Source organism: Astatotilapia calliptera, chromosome 20 (assembly GCF_964374335.1).
Source record: "Astatotilapia calliptera chromosome 20, fAstCal68.1, whole genome shotgun sequence".
Lineage (NCBI taxonomy): Eukaryota > Metazoa > Chordata > Actinopteri > Cichliformes > Cichlidae > Astatotilapia > Astatotilapia calliptera.
Window position 1 is genome coordinate 29,909,685 of NC_137441.1, and position 27,676 is coordinate 29,937,360.

General features: G+C 39.6%; 2 protein-coding genes and 1 long non-coding RNA gene across 17 annotated transcripts in view; 1 reads left to right on the plus strand and 2 right to left on the minus strand.

The window, feature by feature from the left end:
- Window positions 1-10,022, plus strand: chdh (choline dehydrogenase). 3 transcript variants are annotated; one of them, XM_026154070.2, is made up of 10 exons: window positions 1-60; window positions 1,381-1,826; window positions 2,180-2,410; window positions 3,342-3,508; window positions 4,004-4,155; window positions 4,279-4,408; window positions 4,562-4,696; window positions 5,300-5,442; window positions 7,180-7,282; window positions 7,515-10,022. In XM_026154070.2, the coding sequence occupies exons 2-10, from the start codon at window positions 1,390-1,392 to the stop codon at window positions 7,931-7,933; spliced, it is 1,917 nt and encodes a 638-aa protein (XP_026009855.2). In that variant the 5' UTR covers window positions 1-60; window positions 1,381-1,389; the 3' UTR covers window positions 7,934-10,022. The 3 variants fall into 3 exon arrangements, with proteins under 3 accessions (XP_026009855.2, XP_080151107.1, XP_080151108.1); XM_080294981.1 differs by lacking the exon at window positions 1-60 and adding an exon at window positions 121-277; XM_080294982.1 differs by lacking the exon at window positions 1-60 and adding an exon at window positions 363-678.
- The window catches only part of cacna1db (calcium channel, voltage-dependent, L type, alpha 1D subunit, b), an 88,299-nt gene continuing 70,385 nt past the window's right edge, over window positions 9,763-27,676 (minus strand). For 11 of the 13 annotated variants that reach the window (XM_026154064.2, XM_080294980.1, XM_026154068.2 and 8 more), the window contains 10 exons: window positions 27,137-27,273; window positions 26,462-26,578; window positions 25,728-26,170; window positions 22,266-22,292; window positions 20,427-20,567; window positions 19,965-20,122; window positions 17,899-18,011; window positions 17,653-17,787; window positions 16,586-16,771; window positions 9,763-13,157 (listed from right to left, as the gene is read on the minus strand). In XM_026154064.2, the coding sequence (XP_026009849.1) occupies window positions 12,852-13,157; window positions 16,586-16,771; window positions 17,653-17,787; window positions 17,899-18,011; window positions 19,965-20,122; window positions 20,427-20,567; window positions 22,266-22,292; window positions 25,728-26,170; window positions 26,462-26,578; window positions 27,137-27,273 (1,763 nt within the window). In that variant the 3' untranslated portion in view covers window positions 9,763-12,851. The remainder of the gene's footprint in view (window positions 13,158-16,585; window positions 16,772-17,652; window positions 17,788-17,898; window positions 18,012-19,964; window positions 20,123-20,426; window positions 20,568-22,265; window positions 22,293-25,727; window positions 26,171-26,461; window positions 26,579-27,136; window positions 27,274-27,676) is intronic. The other 2 variants (XM_026154063.2, XM_080294978.1) reach the window with 2 other exon arrangements.
- Window positions 15,123-16,572, minus strand: LOC145422959 (uncharacterized). Its single transcript, XR_013904113.1, has 2 exons — window positions 15,696-16,572; window positions 15,123-15,601 (listed from the first exon to the last, which is right to left on the minus strand). It is a non-coding gene; the product is annotated as an uncharacterized LOC145422959 (long non-coding RNA).

The window sequence follows — 27,676 nt, forward strand, 5'->3', positions numbered from 1 at the left end:
ATTTCAATACGATAAGCCCCGCCCACCGCGCTGACCGTTTTACTTGTTGCCTGTTGAGAGGTAGGTCTGCTGCTTCACGTCCTCTTTTCTCATTAAACTATTCCAGCACCGGATCAGGTCCAATTAAGTGTCGCATGTGTGAAGTTATACTGAGTATTTTCCGTGTCCTTGTGTGCTGTTTAAGGTCCAGACGACGACTGTGAGCTCTGACCACTCGTTAGCGGTAGACCTAAACAACCATAGAGATTATAAGCAGCCCCGCTACGACCATCGCCAGGTCTCTAAATCATTTAAATGTAACATTTCGACGCTATTTTTTTAAAAAAATGAATTATATTAAAGCAGAAATGTATCAACTAATGTAACTAGATGTATGGACTTAGATGCTGGTAAGTTAGCGGTTGCGAAACTGAGTTTTCATCTCAAAGTTTCAATCAGAATGACTTAAAAGTAGAGTTTGGACATTAGCAAAGGCGTAGAGACTGCTAGACAGCGGTTACTTTGTTAGTCAATACTTGCTGACATTTGTGACTCTTGGTTTACTGATATGACTGCCGTGACCTAGATATCACTCTCTGCCTCGGTCCGATTGGGAAAACTGCACATTGTTTTCTCGAGAAACAACACGGAACAGTCCTCAGACCACACATTCACCAGAAACACACGGTGCAATTCCAGGTCTGTTGAACTAAATTCATGTGCGCTCAGCCACAAACAACAGTTGTGCTTTTCCTGTGAACAAAATTCGTTTTTTTATGACTTTTATCAGACTGAATAACAAAGTCAGGCAGCAGAAGGCCTTACTGCTGTAGAAACACAGGACTTCTGATGTGACAGAGAATTAGAGTTTAACTTTTAACATGCTGCACTTGATGCAAGTCAAGTTAACCTATGTACTGAGTGTCTAGTTGTCCCTAGTTATTAATTTAACTGCTGTCAGTTTCACAACTATCAGTTGGGCATTTCAAAGAAAAGGAGTGGCATAAGTCATATTAGATGAATAAGTATTTAGTCTTTTCAAGGCCAATAGAGAGAGACAGATATTTTATCCTTCGGCCTTTAGTTAACTTGTGCTGTGGATGAAAGAAACATGTTACCTGCTGAATAACAGAATAGTTATTTATTTATTTTTATCTTCAGTCCCTTGTAGTGGACATCGAGTCTTCCTTGCTGACAGAATGAAGTGATGTGATGTGGACATCATGCTCATTGCTATATCACCTTACAGCCTCTCTCTTATATAGAATCACAATATTTAAGAGAGTTGTGCAGAAATGCAGACACATACTACAAATTTCATTCTTTTCATCAGAGTTTCAGTTTTAGACATTTCCAAGCTCACCCCCTTCTGATTTGTTTTCAAATATGTGTTTGAATAAGGAAAACAGGATGTTGTGTTTGACCACACGGAGCCTAACTGGAGCCCAAAGGGCTGTGACTTGGAGACAGGGAAGATTTATAAGGGACTGCAGGTGCTTCTTTACCAGTGTGCCCGAATGCCGCTTTGTCCCCAAGACCAGAAAGATGGGTCCCCCCTCTTCCCCCAGCTCATCCTTCTCCAGCCATTACAGATGCTTCACTGTCTCATCTTCTCAGTGGAGCTCTGCATCGTCACCTACAGCCGATCAGAAAACACCATCTTACAGTTATGTCATTATTGGAGCGGGGTCCGCTGGTTGCGTCCTCGCTAACCGCCTCACAGAAGACGCCCAGGAGTCTGCGCTGCTGCTCGAGGCTGGCCCTAAGGACAGGTGGTTAGGCAGCTTGCGACTCTCATGGAAAATCCACATGCCAGCTGCCCTGATCTACAACCTCTGCGATGACAAGTACTTTGATTGATCTGTTTTGTTATTCGAGTCATTAAATGTTTTTGTTCAGATTTATAAAAACAGACATTTGCCTTACTGTATGACATTTAATATTACACGCTAAAGGGTTTCTAAATTAGCTCAGTGTGTAGCAAGCAGACCTTTGACCTTTAACCTACATCTCAGTTGTTTAAATGTGAACAATGAAATGGCATTACAATATTACATCGCTTTTACACGTGCAAAAACAGTACAGTATTGGCCTAACATTAATAGCCCAGCATTCTGATACCAGTAATAATAACATTGTATAAACTGTTATTAACTTATAATAGTCTGACTTGTTGCTATCTCATTTCATTTTTGCTCAGGTATAACTGGTTCTACCACACTTTACCTCAAGCCAACATGGACAATCGGGTAATGTACTGGCCGAGGGGCCGCGTCTGGGGAGGGTCCTCTTCACTCAATGCAATGGTGTACATCCGCGGGCACGCTGAAGATTATAACCGCTGGCAAAGAGAGGGCGCAGATGGCTGGGATTATGAGCATTGTCTGCCTTATTTTAGGAAAGCTCAGTGTCATGAGCTGGGAGAAAACAGGTAACTAATACAAATATATACTGGGCATTTTTACCACTGCTTTTCCAGTATCTTTTTATGTATGATCACAGCATTTTTCACTTGCGTGGCAGTGCTGTTTTCTCTGTCCCGCTCACCTAGGCTTTAAAATCTCAAATATGTAACAAGACAGTTTTTTCCTTGTGCATAAATGCACAGCACTGCATTGAATTCTTTTGCAGAACGCACCTACACCGAGCATCACGCATATCTAGACTGGCTGTCTCTAATTTCTAAGAATGTGAGAAACCAGGAAATACATCAGTCAAAAAAGGTCACAGCTCAAAAGCACTTTACAGTTTAAAACTATTATGTGCAAACAGAAATTTGAGGCACTGTGGGATATATTTGATACAATATAACGTGTCATTTCATAAATAGCAAACAATGAAATAAATGTCAGCGAACTCTGAATGAGATTGATGAGACTGCTTATGAGAAGAAATTCGTTGGAAACTGTTCAGTACAACCACAGTGACAAGGTGAAAACCACAGGAAATGTACCAAAAACAAACACCGGGAGACTACAAAGACTTTACCCAAGTATTTACAGGATGACTTTGTGGAGGAAGGACTTTGGCATGCTTAACTGAGAACCTTTGTTGTCTAGATCTGAATGATGACGATGGCTGTTAGAATAAAACTGAAATGTTGAAATGACCTGTAAAGGAAGTAGTATAATCACTGTGTTTGATAATATGGTACAGAAACATAGAAGAACACTTAAATTTAAGTGTAGCAATTATGGAAAACCTTCTCAGTTATTGGATTGCATATCCAACAGTAAAGAAAAGAGAATTATTAATATTGTTTGCATGCCTACACTACATTACTTCCTATGAAAACAATTGAAACAGCTCTCTCTGTCTCTCTTTTTTTAATGTTATCTTTATGTTTTTGCTGTATATTGTAGATACCGAGGCGGCAGCGGACCTCTTCAGGTGTCCAGAGGGAAAACCAACCATCCCCTTCATAAGGCTTTTATTGAGGCGGGGCGACAGGCAGGATATCCATTCACTGATGACATGAATGGATACCAACAGGAAGGCGTGGGCTGGATGGACATGACCATTTATAAAGGTTCTAAATGCTAAATGCTACAGAATTGATAGATAATTAATAGGGTTAGTTACAGGTAAAGTGCCACAAACCTTTTCTGGTGAAATGTTTTCGAGTGGCAGAATTAGACGTCTGATCTCAGTCTGATTTAGCTCCAAAGGTTAAAATATCAATACTACAGTCTAAATGTCAGGAGAGCAAATCAATATGCTTTCAGATGTGTGGCCTTTAAAAAAGGAAGGGCTTAATTTCTTGGATGAAAAATGTGTGTTTGTCGTTGACCACAATGTGTTTTTCAACCTCTGAGCACATGTCACTGTGTGTTCATAGAACTACTTAACCAACTCTAAAAAAATCTGAAACTTAGGCCCATTAAGAAAGTATTTACTGTCGTACGTCATATGGAATAATTCCTGAGGCCGCAGAAGAGAAACCATGTTACTGGTCAAATACGTTTCAGTACTGTTTAATTCTTGATCTAATCTTTACATACTTTCACTGTCTAAATCTATCAAGGGAAGAGGTGGAGCACTGCCAGTGCTTACCTGAGACCAGCCCTGGGTCGACCCAATCTGAAGGCGGAGGTGCGATGTCTGACCACTAAAATCCTGTTTGATGGCAACCGTGCTGTGGGGGTGGAATACATTCAAAATGGACAAAAGAAAAAGGCAAGGAGGATAGATGTTAGAAGATTAACTAATGGATCATAAAATGAAATTAATTGAAACACTGAATTATGTTTTATATCCTGAATTTGGCCCTTTACAGCGATTTTTCTATTGTCTGTTCAGGTGTTTGCAGAAAAAGAAGTGATAGTCAGCGGAGGAGCCATCAATTCCCCTCAGCTTCTCATGCTATCTGGGATTGGAAATGCAGATGACTTGAAACAGCTCAGCATCCCTGTGATTCAACACTTACCAGGTGTGTTGCGTATGTGAAGAACGTCCTTGTAGCCTACTTCTAACTTAAAGAACTACAAAAATTAGAAAGTTTTCCAACTGATGCTTGTGTGACTTCAGACGATCATCTCTTCGGTGCTTACTGTCAGACCACTTTGCCTTCCTCCTCTCTCAGGTGTCGGTAATAACCTGCAGGATCACTTGGAGCTGTATGTCCAGCAGCAGTGTACTCAGCCCATCACCCTGTACAAAGCCCAGAAACCTTTCCACATGGTCAAGATAGGCCTCGAGTGGCTCACCATGTTTACTGGTAACCGAGTCACCTGCACATTTATAACGGGACAATCTCCCAAATGTTTTATAGAATTAGCGAGAGTTTCTGTCCTTGCATCACTTTTAGATGAAGATGTCTCCAAACTGCCATTTCACTCATCTAAAATGCTTGTTCATCAGAAAATATAATTGAAAAGAAACCAGAGAGTTAATATAAACCCTTTAACTTTCATTCAGGTTTCAGCTATATTAATGATTATACACAATTATTGTGCAGATGTTAAATATTAAACTATTTTCACTGGGTACACAGCGTGTAAGGAATGTATCAGCCTGCAGCACTGCCTCTTTCTAAACTACAGCTGGCATTGACACAGTATATAGAAGAATCTCTCACAGTTTTAACAATGGTGACGCATAGGAAATGTGACATGAGGTGTTTTATTGGTGATCCTGGTAAATTACATTTACAGTCTGGTTCCTGGTTGTTGGAGAAAGTCAGCTAAGATAGTCGAAAGAACTTTCACTACCAGAAAAAAAGCTCATCAATCACATCACCCCAGGGGCATTTCTTGTAAATAGACATGCCTGTCTAATAAAGAGTACAATCATTTCACTAACCACATCAATCTCCCACAAGGTTATGGAGCAACAGCCCACATGGAAAGCGGGGGATTTATTCGTAGTCGTCCCAAAGTAGCACACCCCGACATCCAATTTCACTTTCTGCCCTCACAAGTCATTGACCACGGACGAGTCACCCCCAAAATAGAGGCTTACCAGGTGAGTAAAGCTTGTTTTTGCAAAACCGTGACTTCTTAATGCTGGTGCAGTGGGCATGCTTATGTTTTTTGAAGCCTTCTATAAACATGTGTAGAAACAAGAAGTCAAGTAAACAGCCCAAAGCATGAATTGCAGCACATAGAATATGCCCAGTCTTGCAGAGGAGTATTTACAGGCGTGCATATGTTCCATGGAAAAAAAAAAACAGCCCCATGAGTTTTCCAGGAAATTCTATGCGGGGAACCTTTCACCCTTATTTATAGCCTCTTTTCCAGAGAAGTGCACCTGAAACGAAATCACTCGCTCTTTCTTTTTCTTTGTCTTCTACTTAAACGGTGCAAAAGGCGCAGCCGTTTATTTCTTTTTACTTTAATTAATAGTGTCATACATCTGTAAATTAGAATTGGAATTTCAGCTCATCTCAGGGTTTATGAACTCAGATGTGTTAGCTAAACCTGCTCCCTAGAAAAGGCCCACATCTCAAGTTGCATCAGTTTTTTTCCTCATTTGAAAGATGACAGTGGCCTCAGTTTTTCCACATCAAAAATGAGCACTTATGATGGTGTTTTTACTAGGGATGTGCACAGCTACAAGTCTACTACTACTAGTACTAGTTACTAGTCGGTACCAGACTTAAGTTGTTCACTCTGTTCAAATTTTAATTCATGCCCAATGCCGGTAAATTATTGTGTACTAAATGTTATGTAGCCATCTGGCACGAGATGGCGCTTCGTCATTGAGAAATGCCATAAATCTGTTAATCTACGCTTCATATTTTTGTTAACACTGATGAGCTTTCTCTGAAAGATGAGTTCTGCCTTAGTGACAGGGTGAGCAGTTCAGTCAATTGAGAGTGGTTCAGAGTAGAGCCACGACTCCTCCATATCGAAAATAGATGGCCAAGGCCGTCACCTCCTGGGTAAGGTGTTCCAACCATGCATGTCCTTCCGGGAGAAGGCCCTGGTGCACTCCAGGGCATCCTGGAGATATTACGTTTATAGGCTGGCCTGGGAAAGACTTGATGTTTCCCCCGGAGGAGGAGGTGGCGAGAGGGAGGTTTGGGCTTCCCTGCTGCTGTCCCGCTCACCCGACTTCAGATAAGCAGAAGAAAATGGGCGGATGATTTATTGTTTTTATTATTTTAAATTTTTAGAACTTTTACTTTAGTAGGTGTCATGAATTTTCAAAGAGCAACGTGCCAAACTTTACAGTCACAATTTATTCATTTTCCAGATGTTAACTTGTCGTATTTTAGTTATACATAAACATCTGTTATAGTTACATGTTTTCATATCATATATAACATCGGTTTAGTTTAGGTGTTTTTCTCCTTCACTGTCTGGAGTGTAACGTGTAGTGTTGATAATGCACAATGCGAGGTGCCACACAGCTTGATTCGCTATTTAAGAATGTCATAAATGATTTAGACGCCTCTCTTATTTGTTTTTGACATTTTCCACCAAACGTTTGTCAATTTAAACTTAATATTTGAGTGTTCCATAGTTTTAGACTAGTTGGTTAGTCTACATTTTTTCCACAGTTATTCGAGTAAGAAATAAGGAATATCCCTAGAATTTAGTGTTTTGAGGTTTTCTCTTGGACAAAATAACTTAAAAAGCTAAAAAGCCTTTATCATGTAAAAAGCTTGGGTTTACAAACTAGGATTAATGAAATTCAGCTGTGCTGTTTTAGTTAGCTCGGTTAGCAGTGACAGTTTTACTCATGCTGTTGTTGTAGGTTCATGTTGGACCAATGAGGAGCACCAGTACAGGCTGGCTGAAGCTGAAGAGCACCAACCCCCTGGACCACCCAATCATTCAGCCAAACTATCTCACCACAGGTCTGGATGTATTTGATATTTCCTTTAAATTTCCCCCTTAAAAAAAATCTATAAAATCTATTTTTGAACAATGACAGTATTTTGACATGTTTGTAGTTATTGTTGCAGTATTGAAGTCCCTCTGCATCAAATTTTACCTCAGCAGCTTGCAGACTTTTGAGTTACAACAAAGTTGCTCTGGCACGTTCTTATATAAGCTTTTCCTGGTTTTGATTCCCTCTCCTCCTCTCAGATATTGACGTGTGGGAGTTCAGGCAGTGTGTCAAACTCTCCAGAGAGATTTTCGCCCAGAAGGCCTTTGACCCCTTTCGTGGTCCTGAAGCCCTGCCTGGTCCTCAGGTCCAATCCGACGCAGACATTGATGCTTTTGTCCGCCAAAAGGCAGACACTGCCTACCATCCATCCTGCACATGCAAGATGGGCTCGCCCTCTGACCCGATGGCGGTGGTTGACTCAAACGCACGCGTTCTGGGCCTGGAGAAGCTTCGTGTGATCGACGCCTCGATCATGCCCAGCATTGTCAGTGGAAACCTGAATGCTCCAACCATCATGATGGCAGAGAAGACTGCTGATATTATCAGAGGTCACCCTGCACTCGTTGAATCGGGGGTTCCTGTGTACCAGCCTCCAACACTTGACACACAGAGATAAAGAGAGAGGTGTACAGCTTATCTGTGAGTTAGAAAAATCCCTCAATAGAGTCAGTTATTAGGCAAAAATAGCAGTAAATCACAAGCTGTATGTTCGATTAGGAGCTTATCAATTTAACTCTGAGCTGATATTGTGAATTATTACCATGGGAACATTCCTGGCCTAACACACATATTTAGGACCATAAACACTTCACATCTGTCTCACGCTGCCATTGGGGTGGAACAGTACAGCAAAATCACTGTGGTTATGACAGGAAATGTGTCTAATATGTGGCTTCTCGCTTAGCAAACAATTTACCAGCCTGCCTCATCATGAATTTCAGTAAAAATGCTGTGAAATGTATGTCTTAAACATGAAGTAATTACCCAAGATTACAAACTAGTGTCCAGCATCACATTAAAAAATTGCAAAACAGCTTTAAAAAACTAAAGAAACTTGAATATTTCAAGGATATGAGCTTCTGATGAAAATCTGTTTCCACGGCACTGCTTTTCAGAAAACAATTGTCTTATCAGCCGTCATCTAATGTGGTTGAGAGCTGCAGTCAGCAGCTGGAGCAAACTGTAGACTGTAGAATAACTGGCCTCAGCAGCTCGCTCCTGTCTGCTCAGACCAGAAAAAAAGGTTGGCAGCCTTTCGCTGTGACAATCCTCTTCCTTCCTGAAAACTTGCAGGTTCAACAGATAAAATCTTTGTTTTGTTTTTTTAGTCCCCCCGCACTCATTTCACATTAACATGAAGGCAATAAAGTGATTCGCTTTCACTTTAGGTTTCCCACAATTTAGCCAGTTTTTATAGCAGTTTCTATAGCTACAGCTTTACCATCAGCATCTGCAGAAAACATTTGGTTTTGTTACTCTGTTTGCGTGACAACAGAGCATTGAATAGGCAGGATGGAAGAAACAAACTTTTTTTTTTTTTTGTACATCTAAACAGACTTGTCACTAAACAGACTTGTTTAGTGACAACTGTGGGGAAGGATCATACATTGTTTACCAAAAAGACTTAAGTGAAGTGGTAATATAAACTGGACCAAACCCTGATTCAAGCTTGGAAAAGAAATTATTATAATCAGACTTGTAGCGATTACACTACCAATGCACGCGTCTCTAGATTTAACAGACAGTTAAAGGAACAGACCTCCTAAATGCTGTCAATGCATCTGTAAAACTCACCTCAGTTGATTTGTTTGATTCATGCTATGTGCCAAATGTGCGTCCTTGGGCTACATAACTCACAGCTTTTGCACCGCTGTCATGTTTTAACACTATGTTAATGCACACTAAGAACTTTGAAACTAAAAATCTTCAGTGTCACTTTTATAAGAAGCTTTTTTCTGATTGTGTTGTGAATTTTTTAAAACTATGTTTTTAATGTAACTGTAATATCATTGTTGCCTATGAGATCACGATTACATTTGATTTGTATTAATTCATGTATATGTTGCACATGGCTACAGTGTGTTTGAGTTTGGTCCAGTTTGAACTGACACACACCGGTGCTGAGATTTTAGACTTTGAGCGAATAATCAGTGTGTATTAGCAGCTATAATGAAAGCACTAACATAAATTATAAGTATGTCTTATTAAGCTTTGCACTATATCATAAAGAATTTATGGTTTACATTATAATGCAGTATTGTCTAACATGATGTGAATGTTTAAATCATCTGTCATTATGAAGGGAAACTTACTGTGAACACCGTCAAAGGCTTTCTGTTGTTTTTCTGTGCTGACACTAAACAAAGCCTCCTGACCTTGTTCTTGTGCCTTTATTCAGTGTTCGTTACAAAAAATCAGCAGGTTCATTGTCATTCCAGGCAAAACTTCAAGTATGCAAAAAAGGGCTTCTCTTTTTATTGGTACAAAACTTATAAGGTACTAGTACTCATGCTACAAAGTAGAGATAGAGCTATTCTTGTTTGCTTTTTTAAAATTTTCATACAACTGGATAGAAAGCAGAGATCTTCAAGTTAATCGCGTACTTTTTACAAATGCTGTACAGATTTTATACATCATTGTCACTTTATAGACATCTGTAAAGCAGTGGAACAGTACAAAAAAGTAAAGCTGCGTTGCACAACAAAGCTTTGCAGTCCTTGTCATTTTATCTCATATGATAAATCATTTGGGTAGTTGCACTAGTAATAATCTCCACGTGACTGTTGTTGTTTCAAGTTTCTCGCATGTGAGCCACAGGGTAAATCTGAACTGTCTGGAGTCGTGCACTTTTGACAGATTATATTCCTAAGCAGGTGGCTTCCGGTCAAGAAGCTGTCGTAAGTGATTCAAAGCATAGCTGAATGCCTTGGGGAGTGGAGTTGGGTGGTTTTCAATAAAAAACAAAAGTCTCACATAGAAGCCAGCATGTTTACCTCAGACTTTTTATGGCTTCTTGGAAATCAGACCAGTGTTGAATCTGGTACTTCTCTTTAATCTTTGTAATGTTGGGTACAAACACTGTTTTTTACTAAAGATTTGGTGGTTCATCATTCATTACTATGGACTTTTGGACAACCAATGACGATCGCTGCCAATAAAGAAAAAAAAATCACACATAAATGTTTCCGATTACTACTTTTGTGCAAATGCAGCGTTACCAGAGTTTCCCTGACATGTTAACCAACAGGCCCGGAGAGTTACAGAGGTAATAAGATTTTTTTCAAAGTCTACATTAAAAACAATTTACTTGCAGTTAAAAAAATGCATATGTCTCATTTATCAGCTGTATTGGCCACTTAAACCTGTATGAGGCTCTTCTAGAGTGAAGAGGAAAGAGTGCATTTGCAGTCCATCTGAACGATAGTCCAGATAGCAGCTTGTATCCTGCTTATACATCTGTACATCTGTATATCTACATCATCAGAATGTCCAATAGCAAACACCGGCACCGGATTTAGACCCTTTAGTCAACTTTTAGTCACAATAGATAAATAAATAAACCTCAGTAATTTTGGTAACAAAAAACATTTGACGCATCTGAGTATGGACGAGTGTTCTCTATTCTGTCCAGACTATCTCTCCAACTCATAAATGAAATATGTAGTTGAGTGGAGAGAGAGTCTCTACACTCAGAGAACCAGGGTTACAATGTAACCAAGCATTCCCTTGTTTTGGTTTTATAGGAGCCCTTTGATTGTACAGAACAAATTGCCCTTACAGCAGTATTTAGAGTAAGAAAAAAAGAAAGATTGCCTATCCATCACTTGGTATGTTGTTTTTTGTTTAAATTAATCTGAAGGCTTTATAGTTGGCAGTGGGAGACAAACACCCATTAGTGGTGCAGAAACGCTTTACTACGATTTCCCCCAAGTTGTGCTCTTTGTCTTGACAAAAACAACTCCAACAGATAAAAGGCAACAGCAGTCATTTCATTACAATAGCAAATATACTGACATAGTATATTGTCAGGCAATCCAGTAAATAGTCGCCCATTATGTAGAGACCTGTATGGTCTTATTCATTCCATTGCAAAAACAACAAAGAGTTTTGCAGCAGTGGAGGAAATAAATGGTTTACTTGATGTGTCATCTGTGGCACAAAGAAACTCTGGTGGTCTTTGCTTTTATTTTTGTTTCACCTTCAAGAACTGCCAAAGATAACTTCATCCTGTCAGCGAGTAATTATTTTTAAAACATGAGTAGTCTGGGTCTCATTCACTATTGAGCCACATCACACAGAAACCTCAGAGATTATCTACTGTTGCTGATCTCAGAGTGATTCAGGGGGAATAGTGATTCATAGTAGTCCATCATTGCATATCTGAGTAAAGGGCTTAACAAAGAAAACTCAGTCTTCAAAGTTAAGGATCATCAAGGGCAGTGAGTGACACACAGCAGCGAGTGACACACAGCATCCTAATATTCCTTTATTTTTAGGGTGTGTAGCTTGATCAAACTCCTTGAATGTAGCACTGCTGTTAGTTTAAAGGGAGGACTTAAGAGAATGTGTCCGCGATTACATGAAGGAGGAGGATATGCCTGAGGACAAAGACATGTTATTTTTCTTACTGATATGTGATTTCCTTTTCAAGTCAAAAACAGAGACATAGCCAAGCTTAGCCCTGAAATCCTGAACTGTGAACCCAGAGAAGTTTAAGTGATCAAGACTACTAAGAAAAAAACTGTTTCTGTCAAGTTTTTTGTTTTAGTTTTTTTTACTCTAAATCGAGTCACGAAGGTAATAATGTAATGCGAACAACCAGTGTTTGCTAACATGACCAATAAAAGGTTTAAAATCACACATTATTTATATACATGGATCTGGCAACGAAATACAGGGAAGCTTGGAATGACTGGACAACCATACGCTGACCTGGCGCTGGTGGTTTTTTTTTTTTCAGACATCTAAACTGGAACGTAAGTTAGTTGAATGCTTTGGATATTTTTCTAAAATTGTTTTAACAAAATCAGCTTCTTTGGGAAAAACAAAATCATGCACTGCAATCTAAAAATGATTGAAACGGTGGAACACTTTTTGTTTTTTTGGCTCTTTATATATCGAGTAAACAGTTTAGATTTATTTTAGAACAATGCAGCTGGGCCGACCCATTATCACCTTGAACTGAAGCTGATTCCTAAAATCTGTGTTAGAAAACCTACATTTGAGTTTTTCCTGCTGTAAGAAACCAGTGTAACAATAAAGAAAAACCCAATTTAGAGGTTTGAATTCTCACTAGATGGCAGACTGGTTGGCAGACAGATTTGATTCCCTCTGGTTTGCTAAATTTTCCAGAAACCCAACCATTTCTTCATCATTTCTTAAGAGAAAACAAGGCACTTTGCTCTCTTATCCATCTGTGTTTTACACATTTTCATTATTGCATGATGCACTTGAATAGAGGTGTCCCCTCACCGTAGAGCAGTAGTAAAAATTCAATTGAAAAAATCCTAAATATATCCCAGTGTGAGCTGCTGTTATAGTGAGGTGATGCATATCATCTCATCTGTTAGGTCCTCCTCACATTTCACAGCCACATATGGTTCCTCATCGCTGTAGTCACGGATGCTGTGGTCCCTAATATTTGCACTGGCATGCGAATCCGAGCCAACGCTCTCTTTCCTCCCTGTGTTGCCATTACCCATGGTCCCATTCAGCAGGTTACTGGCGGCACTCTCCATTTCATCAATGGTCATCTCGCAGGCGTCTGCAATCTCATGTTTAGTTGCTGACACAAATTTAGGGTCCCTGGCGTATTTCCCCAAACCTTCAGAAATCAGCACCTGTGGAGAGCAGTCAGGAGATAATTAAAGCTGAAACCATGAAGTGGAAAAAGTGATCTTCAGCAAGATCAAGAACCACACATTCTGGGTCTTACAGATAGTATTCATTTAGCTGCCAATAGATGACCTCTGCAACATCCTGTTGACTTGTAAAATGAATGCTTCACTGACAGAAGCATTGCTCATCACGCTTCCCAACTTGAGTTAGCTGCCTGGACATGCAGCCATACTTGTTTTTAATAAAGGTAATTATGAAAATGTTTTTCATTTTGACATAGTGGAAAAGTTGAGGTGTACATCACAAATGAGTCAGAACAAGAAGTTCAAGAATGAAAACTTCAAGAAAGAAAACTGCTCAAAAACATTTAGGGGACACTTTGAAAACATGTCCAACCCCAATGGGGAAAACATCATGCTGCATATCTATACTGATATAGACTGTGTAATCAGTCTATATCTTGATGCAAGTGAAAATGATGTGTACTGTTTTCCTAGAATATCACTACATTTACATAAGTAGACTGTGATCTGACAGGTCAAATGTAAAATAACATAACATCACTGTAAATGTAATAAAACACAATTTACTTGTTTGTTAAATATATTTTGTTGTACATATGCATATTTAGATCGTAAAAATACATCCAGAAATGTCTCCCATCATTCCTTGGGACATGTGCTGCTGTTTAGATGTTCTTGTTTTATTGTTTATGGTTACGTTACTTTAAACTGTTATCTTGAATGTTGTGTTTACGCCGTGGTGCAGCGTCACTGACAGCTGTTGTTTTGTAGAGAGAGTGCTGTACCATGAGTGACTTCTGTTGTGCTGTTGTTGAACCTTGAGGCATATTGTAGCACTGCAAGTGTTTTATTAAGGAGCTCCCCCTACCAGCTTGGGGTTCAATAACAAGCTCAATCTCTCTCTGTGAGCTTTTTTGTTAAGATTTCTCTGCATGCCACAATGTAAAACACTGCACGGACACGCTGTGCTAATTATATATTTTGAAAAAGAAATGTGGAGGTAGGAATTGCAATTAATATAAATAACATGATGCTAAGCATCGGCCAATGAATGTGAACTAACAACAAGGTCGCGGGTATGGCTGCGACCGTAGGAAAAAACCCTAATATGAAGGTATTTTACTGTGCATTTTACAGTAATGTTCTGTTCTTCTAGAATATCATTAAAGTTACGTAAATAGACTTTGACTTCACATTTTGAATGTAAATTAACGTTAAATCACTGTAATGTAATACAACATAATTGTCATGATTATTAAATGTATCTGTCTGTACATATGCATATTTAGATTGTTAAAATACATTCACAAATGTATCATGATTTCACAAATATCTGTCCGTTATTTGAAAGATTGAACTGTTGAATTCAAATGTAATGCTATGGAAAAGTATATAACATGATCCCTATAAGCTTGTGTTACATCACATAAGTATTATTATCGTTGCTAGTTAGGCCGTTCGTGGCTCAAGAGTTGGCAGTTCGCCTTGTGATCAAAAGATTGCCGGTTCGCGCCCCGGCTCGGACACTCTCTGTCGTTGTGTCCGTGGTTAAGACTTTTCACCTACCGCCTACTAGTGATGGCCAAAGGGGCCGATGGTGCGATATGGCAGCCTCACCTCTGTCAGTCTGTCCCAGGGCATGCAATCAATTATTACTTAAACCAACTGTTAACTGTATATTTCTGTACATTTACGTATTATGATTCATATTTCCACATTCAGTGACATTGTTTATAGGTAATTACATTGTTTGATCGCGTAAAAATGTTCCTAATTTAATGTCTAAAAGCGCTTGGAAAAGGCAGAATCCCATGTCAAATTAGCGCAACAAACTCTATTTTCATTACTGAAAATAACCGTATTTTTATGGGACAGTTATTTTCTGTTATTTTACGGTCGTATTTTTGGCGCCCCAGCTGCCAGAATATTACCGTTTTTTTAAGATGTTTTTTTTTCCTATTTATAGATGATTTCATTGTTTAATCACATTAACATGTTCCTGATTTAATGTTTAGCGGCACTTGAAAAAGGCGAGATCCCATGTCAAATTAGCGCAACTAATTGTATTTTCATTACTGAAAATAACCGTATTTTTATGGGACAGTTATTTTCTGTTATTTCACGGTCGTATTTTGGCGCCCCAGCTGCCAGAATATTACCGTTGTTTTAGGATGTTTTTTTTAACAGTGTACTACAGAGAACAAAATTCAAAGACACCCTGAAATTCAAAGTGAAAAAATGGTCCAATGGTCCAGTTTTATTGTAGTCACTTAAAATGGTACTCAGTAGTTTGTTTGGCCCCCATCTGCTTGTATGCATGCCTGAAAACATCCTATTGAGACGTGAATGGTGTCCTTTGGAATCTCCACCCAGATCTGATCCGGACATCACTGAGCTCCTGGAGAGTCTGAGATTCACGCTACCTGAATCGGCCGGACCAAAACATGATGTCCCAAGTGTTATATTTGAATTAACTCAGGCGAGTGTAGAGTGCAGGAGCTGCAAACATACTCTCACCTCATGAAGCCGGATATTGTTTTGCGCCAGGAGAAGCCCAGTACCCACTGCACCAGTGTAGGGTCTGACAGTGGGTCCAAGGATGTTACAGAACGATGTTACAGGCAGCATATTATTCTCCACGGCTTCTCCAGACCCTTTCACATCCATCACATGTGCTCAGAGTTACCTCCTCTCATCCGTGAAAAGCACACGGTGCCACTGGTGGACCTGCCAATTCTGGTATTCTATGGCAAATGCCAAGCAGTGAGCACAGGGCCCACTAGAAGACATTGTGCTTTCAGGCCACCCTCATGAAGTCTATTAATGATTGTTTGGTCAGAGACATTCAAACCAGTGGCCTGCTGAAGGTCATTTTGTAGCTCAGGCAGTACTCATCCTGTACCTCCTTGCACAAAGGAGCAGATACCCGTTCTGATGATGGGTTAAGGACCTTCTACAGCCTTATCTCCTCCACGCTGTCGAGACTGCTCGAACACACAGTAATTCTTATGGCATTGGCACGTTTCAATGTGCCACCCTGGAGGAGCTGGACTACCTTTGCAACCTCTGTAGGGTCCAGGTATCACCTCATAATAACAGTAGTGACACTGAGCCTAGCTAAAGGCAAAAGTAAAAAGATGAGGAGGGAAAAATGTCAGTGGTCTTCACCTATAAAACACCAAAGCAGCTGAAACTGATGAAAAACCCCTTATGCTATTTAACTGACCAGATCAATATCCTGTATGTTGACTTGGCTTGATGCTACACTTTGATTAAAAAGTTTTACTTTCAACTTTTTCGAGCAGTGTATAAATGAAATATCACCAGATCTCTTATCCTACTTTGTGAGGGTCTATGGATTAAAAAAATGCACGGTAACAACAACAGAGCATTTGTTATGTACTCACAGCTTCCACCAGACTGTTGGCACTGCCTCTCTTTTGCAGGCAGTGCGAGCAGCACTCTGCGGGTAAATGCAGACGTGACGGAGAATGGCTTTGGCTGGGAGGGCCATCCTGACTATCTGTGTACCATGAACTCCTCTTCACTGCTCCAGGGATGCTGGCCACACTGCCAGGACTGCGCCAATCCACCTATACACACAAACATATTCATATATATATATATATATATATATATATATACACATATATATATATATATATATATATATATATATATATATATATATATATACATATATATATACATATACATATATATATACATATATATATACATATACATATACATATACATATATATATATATATATATATATACATATACATATATATATATATATACATATACATATATATATATATATACATATACATATATATATATATATATATATATATATATATATATATATAGATATAGATATAGATAGATAGATAGATAGATAGATAGATAGATATAGATATATAGATAGATATAGATATATAGATAGATATAGATATATAGATAGATAGATATATACAGGGTGGGCCATTTATATGGATACACTGTAATAACATGGGAATGGTTGGCATTTCTCCTGCGGTGTTGCTATCAGTGTGTGAAGAGTGGGAGAAGAGGGTTGCATTGACAATCCAACACAATGGACAGCACATTGAACACATTTTATAAGTGGTCAGAAACATGTAAATAACTCATGAAAGAATAAAGTTACGCTGAAACCAAGCACAGCATTGTTTTTCTTGTGACATTACCAATAAGTTTGATGTGTCACATGGCCCTCTTCCTATTGAAAAAACAAAAGTTGTATCCAAGACTTCTAAATGGCCACCATGGTCACCACCCATCTTGAGGAGTTTGCCCCCTCACATATACTAATGTGCCACAAACAGGACTTTAATATCACCAACCATTCCCATGTTATTATGGTGTATCCATATAATGGCCCAAACAGTAGTTTGGTGGGGGTGGGGGGGTGGGGGGGTTGCCAAGAACAACTCAATAATGAGACCTGTATAAGGGGCGTGTAACTGGGCGAGAAGTCACGGCTAACTGGGGAGGCAGGAGGTGTGGCCCACGAACGCATGGACCTTGTGGGAGAAAGACGGTGAATTTTGCTTGCGTCGAGACCGGCCACCGCCATCACCTGTGAGTGATTGAGAGCCGAGATAAAAAACAAAACGTAAAAAAACAACAGTCCTTAGAGGTGCCATTCCTTCATCATCACAATATTAATGCCCCAAAAAGGTGTAGGTACATGCTGCTGCATCAGGTGTAGTGGAAGAGCTGTGCATGATGGAGAAGGAGGAGCACCGTCTCCACTATTTCTTCTCCGAAGACACTCAAAGTTGAATGTTGGTCTGTTGGAGGCTGAGAGGACACAGAAAACAGTAGTGATTAATGCAATCATTCATCATAAATCCACAGACATTTATAGACAACTGCAATTATTGCAATGACATGTTGTTTTCTTTTATGCTTATCATCCCTGTTGGACAACATCTCCCACCCTGTGCAGCAGACTGTGACAGCACTGGGCAGCTCCTTCAGTGGGAGACTGCGGCACCCACGGTGTGGGACGGAGAGATTTCGCAGGTCTTTCCTCCCCACTGCTGTCAGACTGATCAAACACACACATCCACACATGTGCAATAACACTAAGTGCAATAATCTTTTCTGGCATTGTTGTATTTTTACTCAGTTGTATATAGCATTTGTATTCTATTTTTATCTTATTGTATATTTTATTCTATTTTATTCTACTGTATATAGTATTTTATTTTATTCTATTCTGTACAGTTGTGTACTGTATTTATTCTTATTGTATTCTAATTTTTGCTTCATAACTTGCACTGTCCACTTCCTGCTGTGACAAAACAAATTTCCCACGTGTGGGACTAATAAAGGTTATCTTATCTTATCAAACTGCTAAATGACCATTAATAGGTGCTTTCTATGCTCATCAGCGCAACAGATTCCAGTTAACTGTTCTGCTCTGCCTTCCTGACTGTGTGACGTATGAGCTGGTATTCTTATCCTAAGGAAAGAAGGCTATTTTCTAGGGTATGAAAATCTAATTAAACAAAAAAACAAACAAAAAACCTCAAGATTTGATAAACCAGTGCGCACCTGCATTGCTTTAAACAGAGCGTGAGAGCAGTGATATGCGTCAGTGCACTAGCAGAGAAGTACATCAAGTACATCTCTGGCTATCACAACGGTTATCAGCTAGCAGCTAAACAAATATTATCTGATGGAGAGTGTTTTTGTGCTTGAAGGCAGTAGTGAATATTTTTGTAGATTTTTATGCTTCTTCCCATGTGGAGTCCTTCAGTCAGTTAGCCAAGTTTATTAGTCCTTTAAAAAAAATAACACAGTTCTTATCTGTGCTAACATATAACATAAAACTGTTAACACAATAAACTTTCATAAGTTTAACACAATGTGCCACTGGAACTACAAAAAAAAAAGTGAATTATTATTAATGATTCCGTGCCAGTTCACCAATATTAGCGAGTAATATTAGCTATTTGTAAGTATATATGTTTCGGCCTATATAACAGCCGATAAGGGAACATTAAAAAAAGAAAAAATAAAGAAAAAAAACATGAAAAACATCCTTCAATCATGTTAAGAGAGTTGATGTTGCATTTTTTGTCCAACAGAGGACACATCTAGCGACACATCTGTATGGAACACAAAACACAACAACGTGCTAATCTGAGCAGAGTCGTGCAGAACATAAGTGAATAATCTACAGGGAGTTGTAAATGAAATTTATTTTTAAATAAAAATCCTTTTCTTTAATAAGGAGTGATAAGTCACCAAAAATAATAAATGTTATTCAAATCTGTTTATGTTTTTTGTGCCCTAAAGAAAATCATTTTTAGCCTCTATATATTCAAATTTTACTCACCAAATATATATTTTTTTAATCTATTTTTAAAATCCTACATCAGTCAGACTCTTATTCTGTTATCCATTAATTTACAACAGTTCTCATCAATTCATGTTATATTGGATGAGTAAAAAAAAAAGTTCTTTTCTTTCAACAACAAGGTAATTTCTCTATGAACCTAGCTAGATGACACTCTAGCCGTTTAACAATAATTTACATACAGTAGTGTACCATGCAATGACAGTACTGATTCAAAATGAATGGTACAAATGAGTAAGTTCTGCATAGTTCACAGATGTGAGATCAATTTGCCTGAATCAGCTAATAAACATCTGACTTGAGAAATTTCTTGCAAACAACAAGTAAAATGATCCTTTATTAAATTTCACAGGTGTAGTGACAAAAACAAAAAAGTATCAGTTCACCTTGAGGTGAGGGTAAAAACCATTTCCTGGGTGACGCCCTGCTGTCCTGGTAGATTGGCTGTTGATCATCGTCACAGTAACTTTCAGACTGGCAGTCACCCCTGGAAACGAGGTCAAAATCTCCCTCTGCATCATCATGGCATTCATTGTTGGACAACCTTTGACACAAAAAGATAAAGACTTTGAAAATTAACTTTATCTGTAACTATGATGTCACGGGACGCAAACAGTGGAAAGAAAGTTACACAGAAAAGTAATAGACTGGTGACATTAACCACCAGCATAAACCACAAGTGCTCAATCTAGATATAAAACAGCTGAACTCAGAGGAAAGAAAATACTTCCGTGAAGTCATCGGTACACAGTATTAAAACCACGGCTGCATTTACGTAGCTGGTGTGTCAATTTTATCTCACGCTTTCCTCAGATTAGATTAAACCGACTTTTCTTTTCCAGAATTACCTTTCCTTTGTGAGCATGATGTCATCTTCATGAAATTCCTCCCCACTGAAGTACTCGCCTGAGCCTCTCTCTTCATCGCTGTCCCCATTGCCCCTCTCCTCTCGACGAATGGTGGGATAAAGTGCTCCGCTGCTCTCTGACCTGGCATCCAAACAGCAAAGACACAGTAAATCATACTGATGTCGCTGGATTGGATTAACCATTATCATCTGTTTTCTTCAGATTATTGCATCCGCATTCTAAAAAAGTTGGGATGCTGTATAGAATATAGGTAAAAGCTGAATTTGGTGATTTGCAAACATAAAAACTTGACTCCTTTTTAAAATTAAATAGAACACAGAAAACACATCGAATGTGTTACAATATTTAGTTTCAATTCAAAAACAAAAAGGTCATTTTGAATTTGATGACAGCACAGAAAAAGCACAGAAAAATTTGGATAGGGCCATTTTCACCACTGTGTAGCATCCCTTCCACTTTAATTAGCAGTCCACAAACATCTGAGAACTGAAAAGTCCAATTACTTGACTCTTAGGAGAAGTTTTTCTGTATCAGAAAAACAGGTGTTCTGGATGGGAGCTTATGCTGCTCTAAAACTGTAGTACCTCTCAGCAATAATAGTGCATTTGCAAGGTGCCAATTCCACAGGTGCTAATGCCACCCACAGAGCTGTAGAGCTTGAGCACTGATAACAACAAGTTGTCCACACCATCTTTAGTCCAGTGTTCAAGTTTTCCAGAAAGAATTTCACAGTTCAGTTTGTCTGACTTCCATTTTCACTGAGTTTTGGCCCAGAGATGACAGCATGTTTAGATCATGTTCATATATGGCTTCTTCTTTGTATGGTAGAGCTTTTGTTAAGTCAGATTGTTGAATGTTGTCATTATTTTTCTTAAATTTGTAAAGGCTCAGTTCAAACTATAGGATCAAGGACATTCCTTTGTCTGACCCCCTCTCGAGCCTCTCGAAGTTCTGGGAGGAGGCTGGTTCTGACCAAGCCTTTCCTCGTTAGCGAGTAAAAGACCGGTTGAAGATGTTCTGTCTTGGTTTTGTTCTTCATGAGGAATAAGTCTCTAAACTAGCGGGGCCTGTGGAAACACAGACTCTACAGCTTTAATCTGCATTTATGGATGGCACTAAAGACAATGTTGTTTTTAATGCAGTATTGGCTGAGGGCCTGAAGATTAACAGCCTGCAGTACCGATTTTTACTCTTGTTCCACTCCAGATTCTTTCAATCTTTTGATGATCTTATTTAGATGAAGATCTATTTAAAATCTTCACAAATTTGAGGAAGAATATTCTGAAATTGTTACACATCTTATGCTGCAACTGACAGTGACATATACTTACAGTTTATTTGCATATTTCCCATCTTTACCTCTGAGAAATGTTGCCTCTCTATGATCCTCTTTTTAATACTACTAACTTTTCCAGTCTTTTGTTCCCCCTGTCCTAACTTTTTTAGACGTGTTGCTGCCATCAACTTTAAAACAAGCTAATATTTTTTTACAAAATAGTCAAATGTCTAAGTTTAAACACTAGATATATTTAATATGCTCTGCTGTGAATAAAAGATTTATATATGAATTTGCAAATCATTGCAAAAATGTCAAAACTCTTTGAAAGTGGGTTTGTACAAATAGTAATAATCCTTATTGTCATAGAGTTGCTTTCCCATAGACTGCTAATTCAACCAGTCACCACATATATACTGTATAAACTGGCCCATTTATCATTTTTTGGATTAAAAGGTCAGAAGCTTTCACATGTTTTGTGACAATCGTACACAAAACCAATATGCTTTGAAGCTCTGTGAGCATTAACATCATGTACATACCTAATATAGGCCTCATAGTAGCGTGTCCTGCTCCAGGGACAGGAAGAGGAGATGGATCAGGCAGATAGAAGGGATTTGTTGGAACCGGAAACCAGGACGGGGAGGGGAGGGGGGGTTCATGCAATGACAAATGAAAAGAGGATACAAGCTGAAATGCTTAAATGGTCTTGTCGGTTTTTCGCTCCTGCTAGAAAACAAGATCTATAAATAATCCACAAATTACAGATAAGAAATGAGGTCACACGATGCCACGGTTTTTCCAAGAATGAACACCACCGAACATTCAAACTGTGGATTCCTAGGAACTGCAACAAACCCAGGTGCAATATGTCAGACCCGACAGCCTCAGTTAGCATGTTTTTTTTAAAGTTCATGACAGCACAATTAGAAGAAGACTGAAGAAAGTTGGCTTGTTTAGAAAGGCTGCCAGAGGAAACCCTTTTCTCTCTCAAAAAAAGATGGCAGCATGGTTTAGGTTTGCAAAATTTCCTCTGAAAAAATGCAAGACTTCTGCAACAATGCCCTTTGGACATGTGAGACCAAAATAGAGAAGTTTGGCTACAGTATAATGCACAAACACCTCATACCAGTACGTTAGTGGAAGGATGATGATATGTGCTTGTTCTGCAGCCACAGGACCAAGACACTTCACAGTCATTCAGTTGACCATGAACTCCTCTGTATACCAAAGTAAGTAGTAGTAGTAGTAGTCAAATGTGAGGCCGTCTTTCTGACAGCTAATGCTTAACCCGAATTGGGACGTGCAACAGGACAACGATCCCAGGCACAGCAGGAAATCTACAGAGTTTGCAGAGCCCAGCCCTCAAGACAATTTAAATGGGACCTTTGGAAAGCGGCGCATAAATGAATACCTGCAAACGTCAATGATCTGAAATAATGTAGTAAAGAAGAGTTGGTCAAAATTCCTCCACAATGATGTGAGCGATAAAGACATAAAGAAAACGACCGTTCAAGTTAGCACAGTTAAAGGTGGTTCTACAAGCCACTGAATAAAGGGGTGCACTTAGTTTTTCATAGGACTCAATGTAACCGAGAATATGTGTAGAACATGCAGATGAATGAATCTATAAAAGCGATCATTTGTTAAATACATACTGATAAAACACTACAAAACTGAGATCTTTCTAATGCAGTGAACTATAATGTAATGATATACAGTGGGGCAAAAAAGTATTTAGTCAGCCACCGATTGTGCAAGTTCCCCCACTTAAAATGATAGAATAGAATTCAACTTTATTGTCATTGCACATGCACAGGTACAGTGCAACGAAATGCAGTGATGATGACAGAGGTCAGTAATTTGCACCAGAGGTACACTTCAACTGTGAGAGACAGAATGTGAAAAAAAAATCCATGAATTCACATGGTAGGATTTGTAAAGAATTTATTCGTAAATCAGGGTGGAAAATAAGTATTTGGTCACCTCAAACAAGGAAAATCTCTGGCTCTCACAGACCTGTAACGTCTTCTGTAAGAAGCTTTTCTGTCCCCCACTCGTTACCTGTATGAATGGCACCTGTTTGAACTCATCATCTGTATAAAAGACACCTGTCCACAGCCTCAAACAGTCAGACTCCAAACTCCGCCATGGCCAAGACCAAAGAGCTTTCGAAGGACACCAGGAAAAGTATTGTAGACCTGCACCAGACTGGGAAGAGTGAATCTACAATAGGCAAGCAGCTTGGTGTGAAAAAATCAACTGTGGGAGCAATCATCAGAAAATGGAAGACATACAAGACCACTGATAATCTCCCTCGATCTGGGGCTCCACGCAAGATCTCATCCCGTGGGGTCAAAATGATCATGAGAACGGTGAGCAAAGATCCCAGAACCACACGGGGGGACCTGGTGAATGACCTGCAGAGAGCTGGGACCAAAGTAACAAAGGTCACCATCAGTAACACACTACAACGGCAGGGAATCAAATCCCGCAGTGCCAGACGTGTTCCGCTGCTGAAGCCAGTGCATGTCCAGGCCCGTCTGAAGTTTGCCAGAGAGCACATGGATGATACAGCAGAGGATTGGGAGAATGTCATGTGGTCAGATGAAACCAAAGTAGAACTGTTTGGTATAAACTCAACTCGTCGTGTTTGGAGGAAGAAGAATACTGAGTTGCATCCCAAGAACACCATACCTACTGTGAAGCATGGGGGTGGAAACATCATGCTATGGGGCTGTTTTTCTGCCAAGGGGACAGGACGACTGATCCGTGTTAAGGACAGAATGAATGGGGCCATGTATCGTGAGATTTTGAGCCAAAACCTCCTTCCATCAGTGAGAACTTTGAAGATGAAACGAGGCTGGGTCTTCCAACATGACAATGATCCAAAACACACCACCCGGGCAACAAAGGAGTGGCTCCGTAAGAAGCATTTGAAAGTCCTGGAGTGGCCTAGCCAGTCTCCAGACCTCAACCCCATAGAAAATCTGTGGCGGGAGTTGAAAGTCCGTGTTGCTCGGCGACAGCCCCAAAACATCACTGCTCTCGAGAAGATCTGCATGGAGGAATGGGCCAAAATACCAGCTACTGTGTGTGCAAACCTGGTAAAGACCTATAGTAAACGTTTGACCTCTGTTATTGCCAACAAAGGTTATGTTACAAAGTATTGAGTTGTATTTTTGTTATTGACCAAATACTTATTTTCCACCCTGATTTATGAATAAATTCTTTACAAATCCTACCATGTGGATTCATGGATTTTTTTTTCACATTCTGTCTCTCACAGTTGAAGTGTACCTCTGGTGCAAATTACTGACCTCTGTCATCATTTTAGGTGGGGGAACTTGCACAATCGGTGGCTGACTAAATACTTTTTTGCCCCACTGTACATTATATCATACAGTGCACTGCCAGACCAAACTTCTGAAATGTCAGGGGAAAAAGTCATTAACATACTTTGTTAGTGTAAGTGTAAACAGTTGTACTGGCAGATTTATTTATTCATGTATTAGATACAAATATTTTAACCATATCGCTTTTTTACTTAGTTGTATGCATGTGCACTACAAATGGGCCTTATGCTCTATCACACATATATGCGCACACAGTGAGGCCATTGTAAGTTCATGGGAGATGTTAAATAGATAGTGGAACTCCTTCTGCTTATCAGGAATGTAAATCTTAAGGTGACAGAAAATAGGGTCATGATTCTCTCTGTAAGTGACAAGGCTTTATGGATGTGCCTGAGGGTATAGCCCTCATCCCCCATGAGATGGGCCAGCATGTAAGAGTTGTGGAAGGTCTTTGTCTGTGTGTGTATATATAAGATGTGAGGGCGGCAGAGATGATCCTTGGCTGGGATGTTTCTCTCCACATTGCAGTGTGTTTATTAAACCCACTTCAAAACGGGTGCTTTATTCTACACAAAGAAAAGGACCATGCAACAAATGTGCATAGCTACTGTGGATTTTAACACTGCACTTATGTGTCCTTCAACCAACCTTGTGGAGTGCGACTTCCAAGGCTTGCCTTGCAGTCCTTTGCTGTAAGTAGTTGTTGATGATGCGTTTCTGGTGGAGGATGGGCGACTCCGTATTAAACACTTCTGCTGCCTCGCAATGGTCATGGAGAGAAGTGAGGGCACATTGGCATTGTTGAGGTTGGCATTGGAAGGTATTGGCGACTGAACACAAGTGGAATTACAGTGAGGGTAATGAGTGGTGTGATGAAGTTGATTGCACAGGATTGGTGAAGAGTTCAGTTCTGTCTCTCCTTCTCTATCGTTACTGCTGGCTCTCCTGACGATTTGCGGGGGCTCGGTCGAGGCAGCGCTGGAGAAGGGCAGGATCTGTAGTGGCCGCTGTGTGACGGTGGTGGGGTGAGAAGAGCCTTGCTGATCCCCACCTATGTGGTTGACATGGTTCCCAAAAAGGCTGCCATTACGCTGCACGGAGACACCAGAAATGAAGACTAAATATGACTGCTTAATAAATGAAACTAAACTCAGAACATACTCTTTTCTACCAGAGAGAACCAGTGACAGTTTAACAAAATATCCATTCTCAGATTTCCTGGAAAATTCTATGCAATGAAGTGAGTGACTTATTGAGATGTGTTGGAAGCATATCAGTCACAGAGTTAAGTGGCATTAAGAACAAAAACAACAAAGGACATTCGTAGGAATCGCATTAACACACTCCTGTGCACATCAGGGGAATTTCTCTGGAAATCTTACTCTGTAGATTTCCTCCTCTTCCTCTGCATTTTCATCTACTAGTCCTTCCTCCTGGAGGTCACACGATATGGCACGACGGATTTCTGGTCCAATGTCATGCAGTGTACGCAAGCCAGCCTGCAAAAAGGACGTGTGTCAAAGCAAACCTCATTAGTATTGTTGTTAACAAACATTTCGATGTTCTCATGCATGAAAAGAAATCTTCCCGAACAAATGAACAAAACATCTGTTTAAAGATTGTCATCAATCTTTTAGAGTTTTTTCAGATTTGACTGATGTTTGCAAAAGACGGGAAGAAAGGCAAGAGCCACTGCACCCACATCATAATAGACATGCTTTCTCTTCTTTTGTTAACAGACTGCGTGCAAACAGGGTTTGGTTTTTCCAGATTTCCCACATGATTCCCCCACTCCTGATTATGATATGTTGCCAAAGGTCTCATTGGAAAGTTCCACAGAACACCTGACTCAGTGACTTGTAGTAGGTAGTGATTATTGTTTATTCATGTGCCCGTAATGTGATGAGCACAAAGAAAGGCTTTTATTGCAAAAATGAGTCAAAACTGACTGTTTGATAGTGCTCACCTTAATTAATTTGGATGAACTGCTCACTTAGACTCCATAAATTACTCACTGTGCACTGAATTGACTGACTGAAACATTGCACTTTCCTCACCTGTAGAGCCAAGGTGGTATTCAGCCTCTCCCATGAGCGCCTTCCCACAAGACCTTGCTCCTTGCGCCTCTTGAACTTTCTGAAGTAGTCCTGTATCAGGAAGGTGGCATAGAACTTCCCCACTGTTACCTCGTCATCTGAGTGAGCAGACACACCAAAGCCTCCCAGGTCAACACCAAAACACCTCAACACCGAAAATCAGCTCATATCCATGCACTCAAGATTCAAAATACTCAGCCAGTTACTCCTACTGCTGCTATGTCACCAGCTCAGAGAACATTTAATGTGTCCTCACAACTAAAAAAAAATCACAATCATGAAGCACCACTACTGCAACATGTTGGGAAAAGAGACAACATCTTGGAAATGAAACCAAATATTTTAGCTTTATTCCAAATGCCAAAAGAGTACTGACCGATAATCCCAAAATGCCATAAATCCTCAATGCTTAACCAGGACACTGACCTTTCTGCCTAAGAAGCTCCAAGAGGTTAACAACTGCTGCATGCATGAGCACATTTTTTGAGCACATGAAAAATA